Source organism: Rhipicephalus sanguineus, chromosome 4 (assembly GCF_013339695.2).
Source record: "Rhipicephalus sanguineus isolate Rsan-2018 chromosome 4, BIME_Rsan_1.4, whole genome shotgun sequence".
Taxonomy (NCBI): domain Eukaryota; kingdom Metazoa; phylum Arthropoda; class Arachnida; order Ixodida; family Ixodidae; genus Rhipicephalus; species Rhipicephalus sanguineus.
This window is the reverse complement of record NC_051179.1, coordinates 105,043,309-105,067,558: the sequence shown is the minus strand read 5'-3', so window position 1 is coordinate 105,067,558 and position 24,250 is coordinate 105,043,309. Positions and strand designations below refer to the sequence as shown.

Here is a 24,250-nt window from a genome sequence, read left to right as displayed (position 1 = left end):
ATAAGAATCACAAAAGTTTGAAGTACAAACCGCAACGAAGGAAAATTATGAGGAGGTATTGCAAACAAAAGTTATCCACAGTTGCAGAAGTCAACAATGCAAATCCTTTGCATGTGGAGTGAGATGGCTCCCAATTGTTAGCCCCCACTTCAAAAAGAACACAAAATGTCCATCCGTTTTGTGCTACTCTACTTGCCATATTTTTTTTCTAATGCCAGTAAAACTGCCTCCTTTCTACAGCCAGCAACCAATGTTCTTGTTTTACACAATTATGGGCACGTGTTTCTCCCTATGCATGCACATTCACACAGCTCAGGATAGTTTTAATTAACAGCTGTCAGCCACGCACGCAGTACACACTTTATGAATGGAAATGGCAGTGTAAATCTAGACAATTTTCTCATTCAAAGGCTTCAAAATTTTTGAACGGCAGGGAACTCGAGTAGCAACAGGCATTAAATAAATTTGTTTCTAATGCTTAGTTCTGCCATTAGAAACAACAGCAGTAAGCTTAAGCTCCTGGCGACAAGCTCTGTCACTGACTAACATTGCTGCATAGTAAGGATGCTAGGATATTTGGGAAATTAAAAGCTGGAGATAACTAAGCAACCAGAAGTCTATACAAACACACGTATGGGACAACGATGGCATACAGTAATTGGAAAAACAGCTGCTAATATTTGGAGGAAAAAAAGCAACAACAAGAAACAGACGTTCTTTTGCAAGGGCTCCTCAACCACCAGAGGGAACGCTTGCAAAATATATCAAACAACAAAATCTCTTGACCCCACAGGTGTTTTCTTTTTCACAAGAGCAGCAGCATGAAACACGATAAGACTGAACACAAAGAGAACTGTGTTGCAAGATAAAATCCCACTTGAAGTGTAGTCTTGGCTTCTCTTTTGTTTTTCTAAGATAATGTCGAGCGAGAGTAGTACTGAAGTCCTGCATAAGCTCTGTTTTGCCCTCAATAGGACACGGGCAAACAAAGTCAGCATGCAAAGTCGAAGTCCACAGAGAAAGTCACCAACAAAGACAGATATGCAATGTGCGGAGAGCTGTCTTATCTTCTGTCAACTTTGACATTAAGCGAAGATGAATGGACCAACTCCTCCTTTCCGGTACAACACGCAAAGCAAGTGCACCTGCTGGAAGTTCACCGGCCTTTGCTTTACTTTGTTTCCAAGTGTATTGTATTACCAATGTGTTCTTGTCCTTGTTTGAACAGCTGCGTACCATTCTCTATAGAGATGCCAGAGCCACAACAGCAGCCCATCATACATCCCCTTCACTTCCCGTCTATTATTAGCAAATCATTTCACAGCTCATTTCTCGGCTCTAAGATTGCGTTCTATAGCATTCCATGCCACGTTGCTAATGGTAACAACAATAATTGTTGGGGTTTTACGTTCCAAAACCACAATATGAATATGAGGGACGCCGTAGTGGAGGGCTGCGGAAATTTCGACCCCCTGGGGTTCTTTAACGCGCGCCTAAATGTAAGCACACAGGCCTCTAGCACTGTGCCTCCATCAAGATGTGGCTGCCACGGCCGGGATTCGATCCCGTGACCTTCGGGTCAGCAGATGAGCACGATAACCACTAACCACTGCAGTGGGTGTTGCTCACACACCACCGGAACCTCAGCAACCCCTCACCTGTTCTATGAACATATACGCACATAGGAAAACGCACACAAAATGAAAGTACGACACCACTAATTCAGTTGCCAACAACAGACTCCTCACCCGTCGCGGTGCTGCTACCGCCACTTGCCAACAACTCTCCGGTGGCCATCTTCAAGAGACAGCCCTGACTCAAGTACACGACCCTCCTCGTTCCATCCTCCAGAGGCACGAGTAACAACATCTTGGGGGGAAGCTCCCTCGCGCACAGGATTTTCACCGCACAACAGTACCGCAATCGTTGCAGCCAACAGAGCTACAACACACTGGCCCAACCACCAAACGTTCACCGCATACTACTCTCGGCCGGACAAGGTTCTCCTCGTTCAGCAGCCCCGCTGTGCCACGAGAGTGTGATAACGTGTTTAAAGGATCTGACAAGAATAAACTCCAACAGCAAGGGAGATGGGAGGAGATGCTAGACAACCCAGCATGGGGCTGCCCGAGATAAGATGGACAGAGCTAGAGAGAGAAAGAGGGAGAGAGTGAGGAGGAGATGGGAACAGATAGAATGCCTGTTTGCCCCGTGGTTATCTTGGGAGGTTATCACGTTGACTCGGGGGGCGCACTCTTCTGCTCTCCCACTTCTCGCACGTCTGTCTGAAAGCACTGGCAATTAACGTATACCCTTCCCCTTCTACTACAGCTAGCTCGTGCCTACTCTTCTTGATAAGCAAACGAAGAAGGAAAGTAAGCGCTCTGTTTTACGGCTGAGAGATTAGGTGCTGCCAAGCGGTAGAGTGACCCGTATGCGCATGAAATAAACGCTACGTAGAGCTGTGCTCGCACAACAGGGGAGGAGGGGTGCTTTGAAGGGGCTGTATAGTAGAGGCCCCTCTTCTCCCCCCCACCTCTTCCTAAGTTGTCACGACCATGCTACATTTTTTAGTTTTTCACATCAAGTGAACTGACAGTGAATGAACTTTTTCACACCTCTTACAAGTACCCTCACTTTTATACATGTACAGTGAAGTGCAAGAAGTGAATAAGACACTTGTAGGATTTTGGAAGCGTGGAAGCAAGTATGAGCGCGCGCGCGCACACGCACGCACACACACACACACGCACAATTTATAGTTAATTCAAGTACATAGGAAAAATAACACAGTAAAAACTGACGTTTTGGCCGAAGGACCAGCTTTCATCGCAGACTCTGATAAAGGCCAGTCCCGTGGCCGCAACATCAGTTATTACCAAGTTATTTTTCCTATGTACTTGGAGTTTTTTAACTTTTACCTACTTGGTCCTGTGTTACAATGCTGTCTCATATATATATATATATATATAGTTTCACAAGAAGCTTCCTGGCTATTCTGTAAAGGATATGAATAAAAAGTCAACATGGAAAACGTAACAATTATTCTGGAATTTCAACTGGGCACTGGCTTTTACCAAAGATGAAATTTGTTAACTGCGATCAAATTTCAATACACATTTCTATGATACATAAATAGATACCCTAACTATTGTAATTTCGACACTGTGTGTATCTGTGTATGTGTTACAGGAATGTGTATTAAACTCGATCACCATGCATAAATTTCATCTTTAATAAAAGCCGGTCCCTGGTTGAAACGCGAGAATAAATGTTACGTTTTTCACTGCGACTTTTTATTTCTACACACACACATCTTGCTTATGGATATGCTCCAAGGCTATGCCTAAGAATTCGAACATCTCTAGCACATAACGACGTACGAAAAAAAAGGATAAAAAAAGGTTTCCTCAAGAAACGGAAGCTGTTCTAGATGCATGCAGTGTCATATGTCAGTCAGCATGGTGTTTGTGTCGTTGCAGTATGATTAAAGATGATACACAGATATATACACATATGTGTGTTGTCATATTAGCATTGCCCACACGACTCTTATTCATCTTCCCTTTGCTCTCCAGATGTGCATTATGTTGCGTTTTTACTACGTTTCCTGTTGCAAGTGCTGGGTCAATCCAAAGGGGTTTTCTGGTTACCGACGGCATTTTTCAACTGACTCTCCATACAACACTACACTTCAATATTTAACCCATTAATTCCCAGTATGTGAAACACTCTTCCAATGTTCAGAATATTTTTTGGTCTTGTTCCTAGAGTCACTGGGAGTACTAGTGTTCAATAAAAAAGATGAAGGTATAGCCTGTGAATTAATAATGAGATGTTGCATATGTGCAACACTGGGCAGTAGTGTATAAGTCTGAGGCCAAGCCAAGTGAACAAACTTTTTATTGGCACCGTCCCTTTTGGCGCATTATCAAATCCAAGACAGTACAAAGCTCAAGCACGGCTGTTTGTAGCCTACTGGTGGAAACTAACAAAACAGTTACGATCTTTGTTCAAACATAACATCACCTTACACTTGGAACAAGAAACATATGTGTACCCCCCTGGGCATGCCTTGCAGCGGTTCCGCCTTGCATTCCATGTGGGCCAGTGCTCTTTGCTGTCTCTTCTGACGTCACGAGGGACATTTAAGCACACTTTCTTGAGTGGCGTGACATTCTGAATTGAAGGGCGCCCTGGTGGGCGCTTGTTGAGCAAGATGAGGCTCGTTGCGAGCTCAGAGAGGAATTCTCTCAAGGGTGTGGGCGGCAATTTGTGCTGCTGGAGGATTCTCTTGTGCATAAACCATGCATTAACAGCAGCGATTTTGAGCGTGTGCCAAAATAAATTCATGTACCAGCGTTTTGACCTAATAGAAAAACGATACGAGAAGCACATTTTGTCAAGAAGGTCCACGGCACCCATCGATCTGTTGTAGGCAGGAATGATGGCTGGACAATCGACAAAGATGTGCTTTTTTTCCTTGCTGTCCCATCTTTTGACGGAGGTAACAGGGTCGGCACCAATGCAGTTCGAAAGAAGAGTGACAGTGCGGTTGTCGTGCCACTTCACTGCCACCATTGTCTTTTGGTCGCAAGAGGTGACTGAAGTATCACAGGTGCCCCGACCTCGCTTCTTCATCAATTTTTCATCCATCAACTAGCTGCAGCTGATTCTGTTTTCACGTACTGTGCCGATATAAGAGATGCCCATTCTTGAAAGTTCCTCTACAAGTTGAGGGCCAGTGAAGAAGTTGTCAGCGACAACTAGATTGTCGTCTCGCTTGGGGAGGCCGGAACACAGCTGGAGCACAACACCAGCTCCCAACCCAAGCTGGTAGCCATCCTGGTTTCCATAAAAACCTTTGTTGCAGCGTTGGTAGACATCAAAATCATAACACAGACCTGATTCTCCCGAACGTGCCCAAAGTTTCAGGCCCCATTTACTCTTCGGTTTATTTGGCATGTACTGACGAATGTAACAGCGCCCACGGAAGGGGATCAAGATTTCGTCCACCGCTGATTTTTTTTTTCTTGGGGCAAGGCAATCATGTTGCTGAGCAAGGAAGAGAGCCATGGGCGCACTTTCCAGCACTTGTCTTCTTTGACTTTGTCATTGGCCGCTTCATTATCAAAAAAATGCAGGTGGCGTGTTATCTTTTCAAATCTGTTACGGGACATTACCTGGGCTACTAATTCATATCTACTTCCATTTTCCCAGTAAGCACGAACCCTGTGCATGTTTACGAGTCCCATCCTGAAAAACATGCCCAGCACGGATGTCAGTTCTTCAACAGTGAGGTTTAGGGCGGTTCCGTGTTTCTGGAAGTAGTATCTGTTGCTCTCATCCACAACAGCCTTTAGCATGGATCGAGAAACAAACATGTCGAAGTATTCCTGAGCGCTCAGCGGCTCTGCAGGTGGCAGCGGAAAGTCGTTCTCGAAACTCTCTGCTTGGTTATCGAAATCTTTCTTCACCCATGTGTACCGCTTTTTCACGTTACGTGATTTCCGATCTCTCGGAGGCATATCTGACGAGCTTGCAACTCTTGCCTCAGCTTCTTCAACCTCGGTTGAGACGGCCTCTTCTTCGTCAGTGCTGTCTCCAGACACTTCATCTTCACTTCTCTCATCAGCGGAAAAATCGATCTCATTAGTGTCGATAACATCCAGCAGGCTTGCATGAACAAAACGTTTCGGCCTCTCTTTTGGAACAGAATAGAACACTGAGGTTGAAATGGCAGTAGATCCCTGAAAAATCGTTAAAAGAGCAAAATTAGCGAACAAATATTAAGAACGACACTTTACATGAATGCGCGCCACGATATATAGAACGCGTTTCATGCAGAAAAGTAATGTTGCATATCTGCAACAGCGGAAATTATGACATTTAGTGCCCAGCGTTGCATATGTGCAACACACCAAGTGCAAAAAATATTTTCTAGAACAGTGCAAGCGCAAAGCCAACTTTTACGTTCTAGATTAGTGCCTAGAGTGTCCTCAACACACATTCAGTGAAAAAAGCAGCGCAGGTTCACTTAACGGCTCATATAAAAAAGTTTACGATACCTTGTTTGCGGAGCTCGCGGACGGCGTGGGTGCAGCCATTTTGAAAACTCCAGATACGACGACTTTGGCCCCCAAGCGGCTAAAAAAGTAACTGCATGGAATGAAAAACCCTCAAAGGACGATAGTATGGACAACTTTTACCGATGCATTAGGATACGCGCGATCAGTAGGGCGCAGAACTCGGTGTTGCAGATATGCAACAAGGGGCAATAACGGGTTAAGGGAACGCTTAAAAAAAAAAGAACTTTCTTTCGCACAAGTACATCACCCTGTGACAGAACAAAAAGCCCGCATCCTGATGCAAGAAGACGCTTGGCAAGCCAGGAAATGTGCAGAAAACGAAATATAAGTGGTGCGGCCGCTTTGAAATTCGCATACCAAGTCGCCACGACATCACAGATTATGATGGTGTCTGTCAGGGCCTGCATGATTCTTTGTCAGTAAAACTTGATTACACTGCTTTCAGAGTGAGCCAAAGTTCCTTAAAAGTTTTTCTGAGGCAATGTGGCCAAAGCACGAAAAAGGACTTTGAAATTCTTGTCATCACATTCGAGTGTTGAATATTCGGAGCATAATTCAGGAGTGAAACATTGGCCTCCATTTTCTCTTCGAAAAGCAAGTCTACGATGACGAACTTAATGTCGACGGGGTTCTCAAGCAACAACCTATCAATCTAAGCTGACTTTACTCACATAAAGAGGGCACCACACTGCTTGAATCTACTGATACCCATACGCAGAAGCTCAAACAAACGCAGTGATTTTCAACAGCCTTCTGAACAAATTCCACTATACGATGCAAAAACGATTCGGCAGATCCCACGCCATGTGGGAATCTTTCATGCAAAGCAATCAGCAAGTAGTTGTCTATGCTGCATTTTTTGGCTTTCAGCCAAACATTACGAGGTGGATCTAAGTGTTTTTGTAAGTGCAGTAGTTGTGTGCACATCGTGGCCTCACCAGGGATGTCGACTACACAGGCGTTTATAGGGTAACTTATGGTCCGACGTAATGTCAGCACTCGTTTTAGAGCACAGGTGTGAGTACTATCGAAACGAAGTGCACTTTACGGTGCAATGATGTGAATATCATAGGCAACTTTCATTAGCATATTCCTCCGGGTTTGAGCAACGCTTGAACATTTATTTATGTTATTTTATTTATTTGTTTATTTACAACAATAATGTTGCGGGAGACCAGGGGAAAAAAGCTGATCAATCAGCTTGAGGGTGTCCTGGCCACCCTACACATGTCAGTGTAAATGGTGTCTACAAACAACAATAAAAATGTACACATAATTTCTATGCAAGAAAGAAGCATGCTTGCTGAATATAGCTTGCTGAATCATAGAAATACAAACTTCTATGAAAGCGGAGCCAACATTGGAACCACAAGTGACATTAACCCGGCATGATACCTGTGTCATAGGAGTACATATGTAATGTTTATTGCTTTGCTATAAGATTAGATAGCCAGCACTGCAACCACAAGTGACGCTGCACTGACATAACGCCTGCATAGATGGTCTTTTTCCAAAGAAGTTTCAAGACGTCGTGTGGCTCTGTGGTAGAATACCTGACTGCCACGCAGAATGCTTGGGTTCAATTTTTGCTGGGATACTGATTTTTAGTCTTTGCATTCGTCGGGTCAACTCTGCCGATGTCGATTTTTCTTAAATCTCTCGCATTTAACTTACGAATGTCTGTTCTCACCATACCTGGGAAGATATACACTGTCAATCACCTGTGGCGCATACCCGCTTACCGCGACCCGTGGCATACGAGTATGTGCCACACGTGTCTGCAGGAAAGGGTTTGACGACGTACGCGACAGGATTTTCACTTTACTCATGTCATGACCCGACAGTCATATTCATCAAACCCTCTTACCCTCCCATCCCAATTTTGGTCTACACCAAGCTAAGGAGGCGAGCACCCAGACATAGGCAGCTAGATAGATAGATACGTAGATAGAAACGCCAAAACGCCTAAGGTTCGCTAAGTAATGCTTCGCATTTAAAACAAACTAACAAACCTTTTTAAAGCTAGAATGAATCGAAAGTCTGCACACACACCTAGCAGCCAACGCAGGTACTCTAGCTGCATAAGCTTGCAGGGACCAGCTGTTGTGCAGCTTTGCATTCTCAATATAGAACACATGCCCGCTGCCCGGAACACTAACTTCAGTCAATGAAGCTTTACGCAGTTGGTGTCAACTCTACTATTCGAGCATAAATGTAGGCGACTCTTGCGTTGCTGCTCGGGCACTCATTTTGCATTGTGTGTGATACGTACATTTTTCCTGTATAGTTCTGCATCAAGCGAGGATTTCAAGTGAGGACTACAGGCTTGCTCGCAAGGGCAAACTTAAAACCCCTTTCGCAGCGCAAAATAACCTCATGGCTAAAATTACTTTACCAATTATATCATGGTCACTTCCACACATCACGTTCTCATTACCGGCAAGATCCGCCTAAACACTCATTGCGACTAAATCATTCTAAAACAATCCGCCAACCTTTAAGTCGTGTTAATGCTCACAAACATTCCATTTTTCCGTCGGCTATCTCCCACTGTGATACCTCGCCTAATGATATTGTGCGTTGTAATACCATTGACTCGTTCATGAACCTCATACAGTGTGTCGAATTTACACCATGAATTTTTAACAATGTATATTTTCATATATTCATGCACCCACTCCTGCATGGGCCATGAAGGGCCTGCAGTATACTAAAGAAAAAAAAACTGGGCTGCCAGAGTCACCGACGATTTGTTTTCGAAATGTTATCGCGTTACACAAGTACTCTCATCAACTGGAACTTTTAAATGTCTCAATTTTAATGTCTGCGTCACTACCAATGTTTAACAACAGCTTTAAGCTCTGTGTCCATTCAGTCTGGCCCCCAACACAAGTCTTCAAACAAACATCTCCAGTCACCTGGAGTTTCGCGAGGGATAATATGTTTATGGAATCTGTAACGAGCGACAACAACCAATGGCATGGTGAAGTTGCGAGCAGCACAGTATATAAAGCTGCAGCAGGAGTTCCTTGAGCAGGCAGTTGAGGTGAAAAAAAGTGAAAGGCCTTTTGAAAGACCAAACATGAGAAGCAAGTGCCCCAGTTTTAGAATGGGCTGGTCGGCGAGGAAGCAAAGAAATTCTAAACACTAACTATATTTGCACTTCCAAAGAACCACTGCAATCTGCACTACATATGCTGTGCAGGAAATGCTTCCTTCTCATGCACTGAGGTGACAGCCAAATACCACGTCAACTGTGCAGAGGACAAAAAAAAAATGAGAAAGGTCCTTTGCTAATATTTGCGCAATCTAACAAGTGTTCAGCATTAATCCACTGTTGTAAACAACCCCAGCTGAAGCCTCCGGAGGAGTAGCGATAGAGTGTAGTGAAGTCTGTCTTAATGTGACACTCAGACAGATTTAACTTCCAAATCAGCACGCCAAAATCACAGGACAAGAGAATTAGAATTACTTCTGCAGCACTGATAACAGCTCCAAATAGAACGTGGAATGCGAAAAATGCTCGTGTGTCGTACATTGCATACATTCTAAATAGTTTAAATTCTGGGGTTTTTACTTGCTGAAACCGTGATGTGATTATGAGGCATGCTGTAGTGGAGAACTCCAGATTAATTTTGACCACCTGTGGTTCCTTCATGTGCACCTAAATCTAAGCACACGGCTGTGTTCTTGCATTTCACCCCAATCCAAATGTGGCTGCTGTGCCGGGAATTGAACCCACGTCCTTGAGCTCAGCGGTGTGCCAATGTCAGGGCACGCCAGGCAGCCAAAATCAATCCATACCTCCTCGCTACAGAGTGCGTCGTAATTCATAATCAGATTGTGGTTCTGTCACATAAAACATGAGAATGAATCTAGAAAGGTTAAAGGTGAGAAAAATAGTGCTTCGTTAACATAGGCAAAAAGCAAACGTTAAAATAAACGTGGCTAATGAGCGTGGCATCTCTTACGGCACAACTGCACTTCTTGTACGCTACAACGCTCCAGCCATGCATCATACGCCGACTACAACCGGGAAGCTTGACATGGATGATTTATTACTGAGCATGTAATGCCGCCTCCAGTGACGATGCTGTGCCGAGCCTCACTGTTCACGCAGGTACACTGACCGGAACAGCGAGAATAACAAACCTGTCAAGCAACCACATTGCACGCTGCTACTCGCACACTACAAAAAAAGCCTGTCGCTTTCCGACTTGACAGGGCGACTGGTACGGGTGACGGCATGACGGGAGAGTGGCTGCAGCCTACAGCTGGTCGTAAGAAATACGTACGTGTCAACTGTCGAGGCCCTACGAGTATTACGATAAAGACACGCAGCTAGCATTGTGATGTGAAGAAGTGATAAGGGCTGTACACTCTGACAAGAGGATATACCCCAGCTGTACGTTAAAACTGCTACGGACAGCATTTCAATGCACAGTTGCCAAAGCACTCGCGCACTATGCAGGACGCCTCTTCCATCCCTTCTCTGTAATTGTGTATGATGTCCACAATGTCGATCATCATTCCTGATCGAAGTTATTTCAGAGGCCTTGCTAGACAACTGTAACTGTGGGCAAGAGCAGAAAATGTGGGGAGATTCACAAAGAAAGCTTGAAATGTGTATGCAAGCCCAACTGCTTTATGACGCAGCCAAACCAATGATGAGCCACGTTTCGCGACTTCACGACGACCTTTTAATGTTAAAAAGCTCCTTGACCGTGTTTTCACATGAGTTAGACTGAACTTGCAGTTTAAACTAGGGAGGAGTAGCGACAGACTGTAGCGTGTGAATATATGAAAGTTTTGAATAACAAATGAAATAGCGTTCCATTCAATTCGGTACTCAAATCGAATGGCCCATATTCGAAAGACCGAATATTTTTTTAAATACTTTTCAAATACGTAGCATAGACGGTAAAACCCAAATGCAATGAAACATTGGAACGGTGACAGGGCATCTTTCTTGTTTTAATTATTGAATTGCCAATATCCAGGCAGCCAAAGCTTTGACAGGACTGTCGATGCGATACTGATTACTGGATGAAGGCGTTTTTATCGAAAACTCTAGTAGTCACTAAGCAAAAGTGTCATCAATCCACTGTCACCTTCACGAGATTAATTAGAATGTTGATTTATAAAAGAAATGAAACGTGTCACAGTTTCATTAGTAACTGCTGCATATCCCCCTACTGTTACAAAATATTGTTATGTGCCGCTTATCTAGAGGACGAAGAAGAGGAGGACGGGTTCGTTGCTGTTTCGCCATCTTGGTTGTTACCCCGATCTCTGCGATTGTGTGAATATTGTAATACAGCCTTCTTCTGTCGTCCCCCCGTAACATCTTTGGTGGAGGTGCGGGGTAATCCGATGTGCCCCGCTGTCGGCACATCATGAAGTTGGGCCAGAACAGTCGAACTAAGGTGTGCCGGAATCACAAGGAAGAGGTCAAGACCGTCAGGTAAGAAACTGCGACGAAGCAAGGTGCCATCACGTAGCACGAAGAGACGAAGGGAGGAATCAGGAGTCTGTGAGTTGAGGCCGTCAATTATCTTGCAGAGAGTCGGGTCACGGCGTTGCACAGCGGCGATGTTGAAGAGGTCAGTTATTGCGAGCACAGATGTAATGCTATCATTCACCGAAGGTTCCAGTGGGTCTACGGGATATCGGGACAGGCAGTCGGCGTCCTGATGCAAGCGGCCAGACTTGTAGACGACAGTGTACGTGTACTCTTGAAGTCGCAATGCCCAACGACCAAGGCGACCAGTGGGATCCTTGAGAGAAGACAGCCAGCAGAGGGCGTGGTGATCGCTGACAACGGTGAAGGGTCTGCTGTACAGGTCAGGACGAAATTTGCCGATGGCCCAAACAAGAGCGAGGCACTCTCTTTCTGTTATTGAATAATTCCGTTCAGCTGCGGAAAGAAGGCGGCTGGCGTATGCAATAACGCAATCCTGACCACGTTGATTTTGGCCGAGAACAGCGCCGATGCCATGACCACTGGCATCGGTACGTACTTCGGTGGGTGCAGAGTCGTCGAAATGAGCCAACACAGGGGGCGATGTGAGTAGGTCGACGAGATGAGAAAAAGCTGATGCTTGGGCAGGACCCCAAGATAAGGGGACGTCCTTTTTGAAAAGGCATGTGAGGGGCTGCGCAATCGCTGCAAAATCTTTAACAAAGCGGCGAAAATACGAACATAGGCCAAAAAACGAGCGAATGTCCTTCGTAACAATATCTTGAAGGCCCTAGTCGCTACTTGCATACGAGCTTACCTCACTTTGCATAATTGTGGCATTTTTTGTCAGCTAAGCGTAATTGTAATGCTGCTGTGCTAAAGTTTGTGAACATTTATTTCAAATAAAATTATGTGGATTTCTAGGGCTGCTTCGAAAATGGTTGCTTTAATATTCGAAAACTATTAAAATTGTATTCGATTCATGTTCAATTCAGTTCTAAAATTCACTACTTGCACACCCCTAGATCAAACCAAAAGGTACCATAAAAGAGCATGCTACATTTATTTTCGGAAAATGTGTCATAACACACACACATGCAAAAAACAAACAAAATGGCAAGGAAAAGAGGGAGCAATAGATGATTGTACAGTTAGTAATTACTTTTGTATTACATAACTGCAGCTGCTCCTCATCACATTAGCCCGCCTACTAATCATTCTCTGGAGCCCTTGACTGTATACCTTCTCTTTGACAAATTCTTCTGCAGTATTAGGTCACGGCTTATGTGAAATAGGTCATGGCAATCTATGAATCTAGACAGCTGGAGTGTGATTTTGTTATTTCCTTTGGCACTGAAAGCACATCGGCGGCAAAGACTAATGCCCTCCACTAAAGCGTTTCCCGACGAAGACCGGCTCAACCATGTAGAGTGCTCGGGGATTGAAATGCTATACTCGTAGTGTGTGGCTGCTGGCAGCGAGGGTGACTGAGAGGACGAGAGCGCTCGTGATTCATGGTGACTGCATCCGGTAAACAACCGTTCTGTCTGTGGATCGGGCAAAGCACTGCAATCCTTCGTAATGCATGGCCGCCAGCTCCAGCTGCTTCACACAGTATGGCATGCGATCGCAGTGTTTTGAAGCCATGGCAAGCAGCACTTCACCAGCGCCACCAAGAACCACAGACCGAACATTTGTCTACAGCATGCAGTCACAGCATGTCACAAAAGCTCTCATTACCTGCAAGATCCGCCTAAACCGCCACCAGCCATGTGTTCTTAGTATCACATTTGAATGGCAGAGCACTGCACAAAAGTGCAGTTAATGCTTGCCTTCCTGTGTTTTTAACGTCTGAATAAATAAAAAATTTATTGCCTGCATAGCTTACAAGTCCTAACCACATTTTTATCCTTTTCCGATACAAAAGGATAAAGGGATCGCTTAACAACGATGTGCTGACAGTTAAACAATGTTGATGGGCTACCAAACAATTTTACACTCCCAAGTTAAAAAAAAAAAAAAGAATCAAAGTAGTATATGAGGGCTAAAAGTTTTGCCGTCTGTTCTCAGTGTCTAGTCCTGTTTTGAACATCATTCCCTTCCCAGCCATGAAATGGAAAAATTGTGATCTTCCCGTCTGCATCCTCCGTAGTATTTCTATACCGATATCTCTTTTGTAGTCTTGTGCTGCAAATTGGTGAAAAACTATTTTTCATTTTAACTAACTATTTGCCATCTTGCAGGTTTTTGCACGACTGGTTTTCACACTTCCATATCGTGTGCCAATTATCTTACCAAGCTCAGCTGCTTTACCCTGTTAACAGACCACTCTGCCATGAAGCATCGTAAGAGCTAACCTGGCTCTAAACAGAAAAAAAACAGGTGTGCTCACAACCGCAGAGCAATGCCGCTGCCTCAATTCCTTATGTAAACCCCTTCAGACATAATGGTGGCTGATTGCATGGTATTCCTGGCACACAGAACGCACCAAGTCCTTGCCACGGGACACGGCCGGCCAGGGGCACACAGAACGACCCCACTTGAACAAAGGTCGAACGTATCACATCCAGGGAAGGGAGAGAGTTCAAGAAGTGCGAGATAATGACCGAGCGTCACTGCACTCATTTACACGGCTCTAGTGACCCTCTGGCGGTGGAAAACTGTGACAGATCTCGAAACAGACAAAGCTCAAGCCACTCCGGAGTGGAGCGTAACAACCAGACATTCACTAGTACATTGAAAAGTGTCAAGTAAGGCTCACAGTTCAAGGAAACACCAAACCTGCATGTTGCAACAGACTACGGCCCAGCTCTGGCACGAACGCCTCGACAATGACATCGCCACTATGTAGTGCGTGTTTTTTAATGCAAGAGCATTTCTTAGGGTACACCTACTGACTTTGGCCTGGCTGGCTGCCCAGCCTAGATGTGATAATTGCATAAATCTAATAAATAAAGCCCTTATGAGGAATCGAACCCAGGGCTGCTGCACTGTGAGTACACTCAAACCTCGATATAACAAACACTTATATAATGAATTATCGCTTATAACGAAGTAAATGAAGAACAGTCTTGTCATAGATATAGTGCTACAAATATACGTTTATAATGAATTTTTTTATATAACGAAATTATTTTCGTGTCAGATGCGACTTTGTTATAACGAGGTTTGAGTGTGCCCATCCATGGTGCCTTGTCAACCGTTCAGAAGGAGTGCAGAGTTCGTGCGACAATACAATGAAAGAGCACCACCACCACATAGGCGTCGCGGTAGAGACACACACGCAAGACTCTCGCATGGAAAATGAGAAGGTCTCAAGAGAAGAAGGCATTGTTTGGCTGCTCAAGAAACGAAGCACACACTGCTCAATCGTTTCTAATGGAACTTAGAGGTATCTGTGACTGCGCAAAAAATTTCCAGCACCTACGTAGTTTGATGTTGTGGGTGATTCCAGAAGCAATGAAGCCTCGTTGAGCTATATGAAGCCGGTTCATTTCTTCGACAGGAGCGCGTGTACTAGGTGCAAGTTGTACCCATCTCAAAACGAAGTGAAGCACTTGCACTGTGGAGGTCGTTGGCTTGAATCTCACCAGTGGCAAGTTGCCTTTTTCGACCACTTTCATTTGTCCCACAATTAAAAAAACTTCGATAAAAACTACCAATAACATCCCTAAGCTTTCCTTGGCTTCATATGAATGTGTCTAACAAAGAAACAGACTCCTCAACCAATTCACCTATGTTAATCAACCGAGACAGACAAAAGCGTTAATTCAAATGCATACCTTTCTTGCTTCCACGGCAAGATATTTACTATCAGAAGAGAAAACTTATGCCTTAGTTACATTAAAAAATAAAAATTTGTACTAAAACCCTATAGTTCCTATATGTCAGGTTCATGTGACAGAGATGACGCATTTTCTCGTATGTCGCGAACTGTGAGAAAAATGAAATATGATCTATAATGCCATCTTTGCGGATAAAATGTTTAACCAGGCCAGAGCGGGCACCAAAATTCATGATGCTACAATGACCTCGTCGTGATGGCCATAGAAAGGGTTTGAAAATCTCCACAGGAATTAAAAAACAAGCAATGCTGTCACAACACATTTCTTGACTCTACGCTCACAAAGTGCAGAGACTTCTTCACCTGCAGCCTAGTAACAAAAGATTGGGTGAAGGTAAAGTGGTTACGCTTCCAATATAAACTTGCAGGTGAACGTACATATGTAGTACATGCACCTCCACACACTGTAACCACAAAGTTATGCCTTTACATTCATTACAATGCCATCCTTATTTGTAAAGACTCGGGCACTCTGGGGCGTACAAGAAGAGATCACGTCGTTTGTACCGAGTTAATGACTTGCCTACCGCGCCCGTTCGTCATTACTACCTGAAAGAGAAATCCCTTTTCCTTCCGCGTTGCGCGCCAGACACTCGATACACCACGCACGATCCTGTAGTTCAACTCCGCAAAAACGGGGCAGTGTGGACCGGGAACGAAATTATATCATCGCAGAATCGGATTACGCCGAAGTCACGCGCAGGCGCACGTAATATTCCGAGGGCCGCCTTGCCTTGTGTAGTAGTACGTCGCGCGTCAGCGCGGTAGCAATGCGACGGCGGAGAGCGGCCTTCGGACACCATCACGTAATCGTCAGCAAATCGCGCCATGCATGCCCCGAGGTTATTTTCTTGTGCGTCTTTTTTTTTTTTTTCGTACCGTTTAGCGCGGCCTTTCGCTGCTTCTCCGCTCAATCATGTCCGGAGGACAGTCTTCATGTACCGAGACGCTCCTACCGTGTCGGATATTTCAGTTCTTTTTTTTTTCTTTCGAGAGTCTTCATTGCGTTCCTTATCGCATATACCACGCCTGTCGGGAGATAACGTTCACACGACGGGTGAGAGATAAGAAATGAAACGGTGCAAGTCGCAAAGTGCGAGCTCGCTACTGTGTAGTAACAAATTTCCTCTTCCGCAAGAAAAAAGCTAGTATATGAGCGTGTTTTTTTGCGACTCCTATCAAAAGAGGGGTGAAATCGATCGCAAAGCGGAAGTGATCGCTTTCCGTTTCGCAACATTTTTTTCTCTCTGCACGCGCCTTAAACGTGCGAAACGGGCAATTTTGGGGGGGACCGGCACTTTTTTTTAAATATATCTGCGCACACGTGAATTGGGGAGTTCGATGCAAATTACGCCCGTACAAAAGATGGTCCTGTTACGACGTTAGTGAGCGCTTGTCGAATGAACAAAGCTGAAAAGATATTCCTCGTGCCGAACTGGCATCTCCCGTCCCATTCCGGAAGAAAAAAAATCACTATTCACGTCAATCACGCACTCTAAACATGCTCTAAACCATCCGGAGCGAATGGAGAGGAGACGGGAACATAAAAACAGCTGAGAGAAGCAAAAAAAAAAAAGTATTAACAAGCAGGGGGAGAGGAGGGCCTCCGAAAACTTGGCTCCTCCTCGCCGCTTTTAAAGACAAAAATACAAAATCGCGCTTTTTTTTTCACCGCGTTTTATTTCGCGAGGTCCTCCCCATTTTGAGGAAGGCGCACGCATGCTAGGGGCGCGGTAAAAAACCGTTATGAGAGCGCACCTTCGCCGTAGCACGCACGATCGACGAGCGAAACCCCGCAAAAATCGCGAGGGATCAAAACGAAAGCCGCCCGCAGGTCTCGGCATGCCTAGGCCTAACCTACGGAGGAAAAGGTCAAATAAAGGTAGCGAGTCGCACCTCGAAGACTTTTACGATAGCGTGCTCGTTAACAATCGAGGAACGACACTGGGCGTAAAGAGCCGACGGCAGTCCTATTCCTTCGTCATCGAAGCATACGCTTTCTTCTTCGTTTTCTCGACGGAGAAGCGTCGCAATGAGAAAATGTTCGCGGCTGCACCGCGTCGGAGGATCACATGTGAGCGCCGTGCGGCCCGATACAAGCTCGGGATGGATTGCCGCACTTGGGCCAAGGAGAGACGGGGTCGAGAGAGGCTTACCGGAGCCGCTGTCGCATCCGGCAGGGACGCACAAGTCTACTCCGTTCACCGTCGTCTCCTGCAGCGCTGGGCCGGACAATAATTTGGCCGAATGCTCATTTTCGAGAGTCCCCACGAGAGTCATTTCGTCTGCAACTGGCACCGCTCGCACGTGGAAAGCCTCGCAGCCGCTGGGCACGTCGACCGCAGCGCCACTCGTAAACGCTGCGCAATTTCTATTTTTTCGTTAAAAAAGAGGAAGGGGCACGAAGGAAGATAGAACTAAAGTTTTTGGACGCCCTCGTGGAAAGTTGGCTCTCACTGCCTGTTCGAATTAGGTGATCGCCGATTAATTATTTATTTTGTTCGAAACGCCACGGTCCTTGAGAAGCAGTTGCGTATCGTCGTCGTCTGTTCAGGTGCTAGCAGACGACGCGCTAGAGTTTTAACGCTCGTTCCATATCGGCGATTTTCGACGCAATCGACAACGACCAAGTGACTCACGGCAGCTGATGTTCACACTGGCTAACGCGACCTACCAGTCGCCACACCGAAATGCTTCGCGATTGGTGTCGATCGCCACCTGCGCGCATCGCCATGTAGTCGATGTAGTCGCAATAAAACAAGCTGACGTGCTGTTCCTACTGCTCCGATTGGTTCGCAGGCTTTGAGAAAGACAGAAGTATTTTTTTTTTTCGACAAAAGCGACCAACTGTCGCGCGAACTCTCCGAGACGCAGGTGTGAATGAACCATAATGTTTCGGCGTGTTTTCGAAAGAACGTCGAGCAGTCGCGCGCAGAATTCATTCGAGTGGACAGACGTTTCGTTCACACACTTCGCCACTCCACTATGTTTATTACAATGCTTTCAAGTTTGCACGATTGACAGTGATCTGCACATCGCTCATATATTTGCGTGGCAAATATGGCGCGGAGCAGACCGAAAGATCACGTTCATGTTTCATTTCACAATGCGTCATAAATATATTAAAATCACCGGGCTTCTAGTAATAAACTACGCATACGAGACCAGGGGAACATGAGTAAAAACATGCTCGTTACACTCTACAATATAAGCAGCGCGAGAGCCTCGAAAGTACTGCAGTCGAAAAAGTCGCAAAAGAGCGTGCAGCCCACCAAAATCTCGGAAAAGCGGTAACTCTTCTGGCCAAGAGAGCGGCGGTTGATAAAACGATTAGCTGCCGCTGACCACGACAAGTACAATAAAACCCACGAATCTGTATAAAGTGTTTCACACCATCCTTGCATATTTACACTTCAATTAGATGCGTGTTGATATAATACTAGCCTACGGGCATTTGACACGACCAGGAACAAGCGCCTCTCTTTTCCGCGCTTTGGAATGTCTACGTGCATACATCCACACACGTCCAGTTCAATTCAGGAGATTGCGCCGCTTCCGCAAACACGCCGCACGTCCGGTCTGCGAAAAAAAAAAAAGTATCGCTTCTGTAAAAACACAAGCGATGATGAGAGGCCGCGCGCGCTTCCCCAAATCAGTCCCAGCCCCAAGGCTGGATGAGATGCGCCGATCACTCTCGCTGTAGTTTAGGACTACAATAAATAAAGTATTTTCAGTCCATCACGGGCGAGCATCGGCTATCCGGCCACCTCAGAGGGCGGCGTCGTGCTGCTGCCGTCCGTCTGAGTGGCCAGGCTGAGTCTTTGCGGCGGCGGAGGATCGAGACCGACTACTTCCTCGTGCCGTTCCGCCGGATGGTGCGGGTCACCGCCGTTCGTCTCGAAGCTTCTCTTAAAGGCGCTCTGATGGTTCGCGAAGCAAGTGGGATCCGTCAGTTGACGCAGTGGAAGCAGCGGCAACGGACCGTTGGCGGCCGATTGCTCGGTGCCACCACCACTAGCCGCAGCAGCGGCGGCCGCGAACGACGGAGGGTGGTGGTGCGCCGAAAGCCTTTCGTCCGGCCGCTCTAGCTTGACCTGAACGGCCGGCTTGGTCGCTCCGCCGGCGCCGTAGAAGGCCGTGTACGTGTTTACGGTGGTATCGTCGTCGCCCGAAGTGGTGCGCGGCCGGCCCGAGCGGGGCCGCACATTCAGGTGACCCTCGCTCTCCCAGCGCTGCACCCAGAGGTTGACGGCCGTCCACGACAGGTGGAGACGGCGCGCGATCTCGCTCTTGTTCTTCACGCCCGCTTCCCAGAGCTCGATGATCTGCCATTTCACGACGTCGCCGGTCTCGCGGCGTCCTCTGGGTTTTCCCCTAGGCATGCCTCCCCGCGCTGCGTTTCGCTCAACTCGGTCGCGTAGATCTTCGCATCGCGAGGGGCCGCAGGATGAAAAGCTTCGTTAGGCTTAGCCAGCGCCCCGACAGGGGAAGCCGACGACGCGCGGCGGCGGCTCGCTAGCGTGCGGCGCTCGCGGGCGGCACGGCCAAAAGCCAGAGACTTAGCCACGTCTGGCCAATGTAAGACGACGCGAGCCGGAGCAGCTAGAGAAGGCAAGCCTCTAAGCACGGTGAAATCGTGCCTCAATGTACGCAAGAGCATAGCCTTTGAGACTTGTAATCAGAAGCAAAAAAAAAAATGCACCCCAACCAAAGGATATCAACATAAAACCTTGTAGAAATATACCTTACAAATTTTTAAGCTTTCTATAAACCGTTATTTGTCTAATTATTTATTAATTATCAATTTGTCTTATTTGATCACTCCTGTTTTTACCCGCAGGCGGCGAGACGGCGCGTCGTTCTCCATGATGTCGTCTGTCATGATGATGTCCCGAGTTCGATGGAACGACGCGATGTGATTGTGTTGCCGGTAAGCGCGGCCGTTCGTCATTGAACAGCGACATCGTGGACGCGGGGCACGCCGTCGCAGTGCTTTAACACGCCGCACAGCCTACGCAAAGGTAGGAGACCAGCATCCAGAAGCGCTTGCCAAGCTCTGGCACGATCCACGTCGCTCAGCCGCGATGAGGTGCGGCTGGCGGCGATCTGCCGTGGAATGGAGCGCGCTTTGCGGTTCCTATTCGGGAAATACGCGCAGCGGATTGCTAGTTCCGGTACAAGATAGACGTGGCAGCGATTCTATTTTCGCTGCACACAGAGGCGCGCTCTTTTTCATGATGTCAGCAAGCTTAGCTGCGGCGCTATTTTCGAGGACACTTTCACATCTTGACGAATGAAAAGAAAGAAAGAAGAAAACACACACACGGCTCACGAGTGCCCCCTCACCGAGCAGATGGAGTCGTTTTGTGATACCTTCGTGTACGTTACGGTTATTTTAGCCCTAAGATGTATGTGTGTAACGTCTCCGCATTCGCGGGGGTAGCTGCTATATAGCCTTGACTAGAAACTAAGGCGCCCCGTTTAATTAACGAACCGTCAGCTCCGAGATCTTGGCGCTCGCGGCATTTAGAGATATTACCGTGATTGAGAAATCGTTTTCTTGTACATTCCACGCTCTATTTCATCTGTGAACGAATGTGGGCATGGCGGAACTCGACTCTACTGTACTACATACGCCTGTGAACCAGTACTCTTCTTTGTTTTTTTGTGTGGATGTATAACTGTGTGTTTGAGCTTATGCAAGGATTGTGTTAAACACTGCCATTTTAAAGCGTGAAGCCTGCGCCTTGCCGAATGTTTTTAATGCTGTACCTAGAGCTTCATGACCATGCTTACGCAGTCATCGTAGAAAGCAACGAAAAAAAAAACGGAGACAAGGAAAGAATCACACGCACACAGCGCAATGACAGTATGCAGTCAGTTTACGTACAATCGATTAATTTATTGTACACTAATAAGACCATGTTTTGGCTTCTATATAGGCAGTTTATTAAGTTACCTAGTGGTATAATGCTCCACTGCCGACCCGAAGGTCGCGGTATCGAATCCCGTCCGCGGCGGCCGGTTCGATGGAGGCGAAAATGCTAGAGGCCTGTGTACTTAGATCTAGGAGGACGTTAAAGAACCCCAGGTGGTCAACATTTCTGGAGCCCTCCACTACGACATCCATCATAATTGTATCATGGTTTTGGGACGTTAAACACGCACAATTATAAGTTATTCGAGGACTTCTGGACTTGTTGCCATTGATTTCCTCGGAAATTTTTTTAAACTAGCTTCATTTTCGATCAGCTTACAGCGCAAGAAAGATGAGGACGCAGACCAAGGATGTGACGACACAAGCGCTGACTCTCAACTAAGGTTTATTGGAAGGTTTATTTTTTGTGCTGTAAGCTGATCGAAAATGAACTATAACCAAATAGCCCAGATTTCCCTTCTTGTTAAACTAGCTTCGTTTTTACATTCTGCACGTCCATGCTTCACACATTTTGTGTTCATTTACAAGACCTGCGACAATCTTTTCTGAGCTATAGGACATGCACGCTGAATGAATGATAATGCTTACGCATTGCACGGGCTTTTTTCCCCACTCTATCATTCAAGCAGCCTAATTACTTTTGAACACCTTCAACAATGTGCAGCTCTGCATTTGAATTCCTGTCAGCATTAATAACTCGAGTGATGAAAGTGCGGGATCTGTCATTCAGTCTCAGTCTGAACCCTGCGTAAATAATACAGACAGTGACGTTTTGCTCTTTGTCGCAACGTTAACATCACAGAAGCGTCGACAGTTCATGTCGAAACTTTCAGACAATGCTTTGTGTAGAACTAAAATAATAACCCAAGAATGTTTTCCAACTTTCCTAAGTAGCAGGTTGTCTTACTTTTTCGTGTTTATAAAAGCATGCGGTGGAGCGCCTGCATCTTCCAAAACCTCTTGGCACTACTTGGATGCGCAAGATACGTTTTCTTAATTGAACATGCAGAAAACAAGTAGTCTCATCGAACCACCTTTTTAGCTCATTTGAATTAATTTATTCGTTTTATAAAGAACAAACAAATACGGAAGTGGGTTCGTTACCTGAGTACTTGTCGTTTATGGAAATTGCCAAAACGGTGTAAATTTTTAATTATTTCGAAAATCAAATTTACAACCTCATAGCTCTGTACAGAGCATTCAGTCCTGTCTGTCTCTTCTCATCTATCACCTATCACTGCATTTATCTTCGTCTTAAACTTCAAAAGTCGACCAACTAGCCATACCTTCTTCATTAACCAATTAGTGCCCAGTGTAATTCTTTAAGTACATATGCAGTTTTATTCCTAAATATATAAATAATCACATTGTGCCATTTTATCCAGTACGACATTTTTCTATGAAGGATCTTGCTTGCCGAAATGACGGCATACTTTTTTTTTTGTCAGCTGTAAGATGTATTGATCTTAGTCATTGACAAAGTGATAGCAGCAGTAAACACAGTGGGATTTGCTGCATGCATGGGCTAATATTTCCTTATCATTCTCAGTATTTTAACTAGTAATCCGAACTGTCGCCATTAACCACGAGAACAAACGCATCGCCACTCTGTGAACTTTATTTGATGTGAAATCTATTAGCTAATAGTTTGTGCCAGGTTATTTAGTTAGTTTCACAAATTTTACTAAATACGTATTTTTTTACTAAAAATTAAATTAAACGAACAATTGAAGCCAATGCATATTGAAAACTGAATGGCTCATCCTTCCTTCAAATCAAATCACGTGGTTTAATGACCTAAACAGCTGAACCCATATGAGATGTCATAGTTCGAGGGAGGCGCTTCGAGTTAATTATGACAACCTTGAGTTCTTAAGTTATATCCGAAGCACGGTACAAAGGCATTCTGCTTTTTGCCACCATCAGAATGTGGCCACAGTGAAGTTTATGTATTCATTTGCTTCACTTTTATGTAGCTCAGTGTGCATTCTGAGGCCTATTTTTAATGTAAATAGGGAGTGAACCAAGAAGTAGTTTTCCAGTGCATTACCAAATCATAATTTTTTTTTACACTTTTTCGTGCTAAAATTAAAAAAAAAAGTTTCTAGTGTTTCAAAATGAGACATAAAAACTATCAAATAAAACTATAACCAATGCTGAATATACAATGCAACATTAATTATTTTGAAGAAAAAAGAAAGTGTACATTCTGTGTAAAACCTACCATATTTACTAGCACGGAACCAGCAGTTGTTTATAACATGGTAATAAAACAATACATGCGCACTAGTGACTGCCTGCAGCTTACTCTATTAAGCACTTTCCACACTACGACAGCTCCCACGAGGGGAATTACCATGGACTTTTCTCGCTTATTTTTCCACTCTCAGCTGCTCTTGATGCAGCCTCTCTAACTTCTTCGTAGCTGACTTCTTGAGTCTAATTTGACATTAGTATTGACAAGTAATTTCCAAGGAATGCCGCAAAGCGGAGGAAAGATTAGGAAATGAAATACCATTGCCATCCACCAGTATGTAGCTCATAGCTACAAGGAGATATACTATATGTATTTTTCGGGAAGAAAGGCTTCCTAGCTGACGAAAAATTCATTCCCGTCCAGGGTTTGAACATGGGACCAACACCTTTCCAAAGCAGTCTCCCTGCCTATTGAGCTAACCAGGAGGCTAGCAGTTGGCAGCACGAGGATGAATTAACGGACTTGAAGTGTTCATACTGCGAGTCACTAGTTTACAGCTAGTGCGAAGATTGTTACGTTACTGCTTACTGCCCATGCAAGTTTTGCAATTAATACTCACAGATTATTGTGGTACATTCCGGAGTAGTGAATAATCAGCGTTGGTGTCTAGTATCTGGTGTCACAGTTGGTTTGTGCAGGATATATATGTTGGTGGCGTGAA

The 24,250-nt window shown here is 45.4% G+C and overlaps 3 protein-coding genes across 4 annotated transcripts in view; 1 reads left to right on the top strand and 2 right to left on the bottom strand.

Annotated features, from left to right (window-relative positions):
• LOC119390512 (clustered mitochondria protein homolog) overlaps positions 1-17,762 on the bottom strand; it is a 90,656-nt gene extending 72,894 nt beyond the window's left edge. Inside the window, exon 1 of the mRNA XM_037658126.2 lies at positions 17,551-17,762. Coding sequence (XP_037514054.1) covers positions 17,551-17,674 — 124 coding nt within the window. The 5' untranslated portion in view covers positions 17,675-17,762. The remainder of the gene's footprint in view (positions 1-17,550) is intronic.
• A 603-nt stretch (positions 17,763-18,365) lies between these two features.
• On the bottom strand, positions 18,366-19,949 carry LOC119390511 (uncharacterized). Its single transcript, XM_037658125.2, has one exon. The coding sequence runs from the start codon at positions 19,774-19,776 to the stop codon at positions 19,150-19,152; it is 627 nt and encodes a 208-aa protein (XP_037514053.1). The 5' UTR covers positions 19,777-19,949; the 3' UTR covers positions 18,366-19,149.
• A 290-nt stretch (positions 19,950-20,239) lies between these two features.
• The window catches only part of LOC119390510 (golgin subfamily A member 3), a 54,377-nt gene continuing 50,366 nt past the window's right edge, over positions 20,240-24,250 (top strand). For both annotated transcript variants that reach the window (XM_037658124.1, XM_037658123.1), the window contains exon 1: positions 20,240-20,415. The gene's annotated coding sequence lies outside the window, so the exon portion shown is untranslated. The remainder of the gene's footprint in view (positions 20,416-24,250) is intronic.

Excerpts from the sequence above, each read along its gene's own strand:
- LOC119390511 (XM_037658125.2), bottom strand. The coding sequence starts at position 19,776 with ATGCCTAGGGGAAAACCCAGAGGACGCCGCGAGACCGGCGACGTCGTG.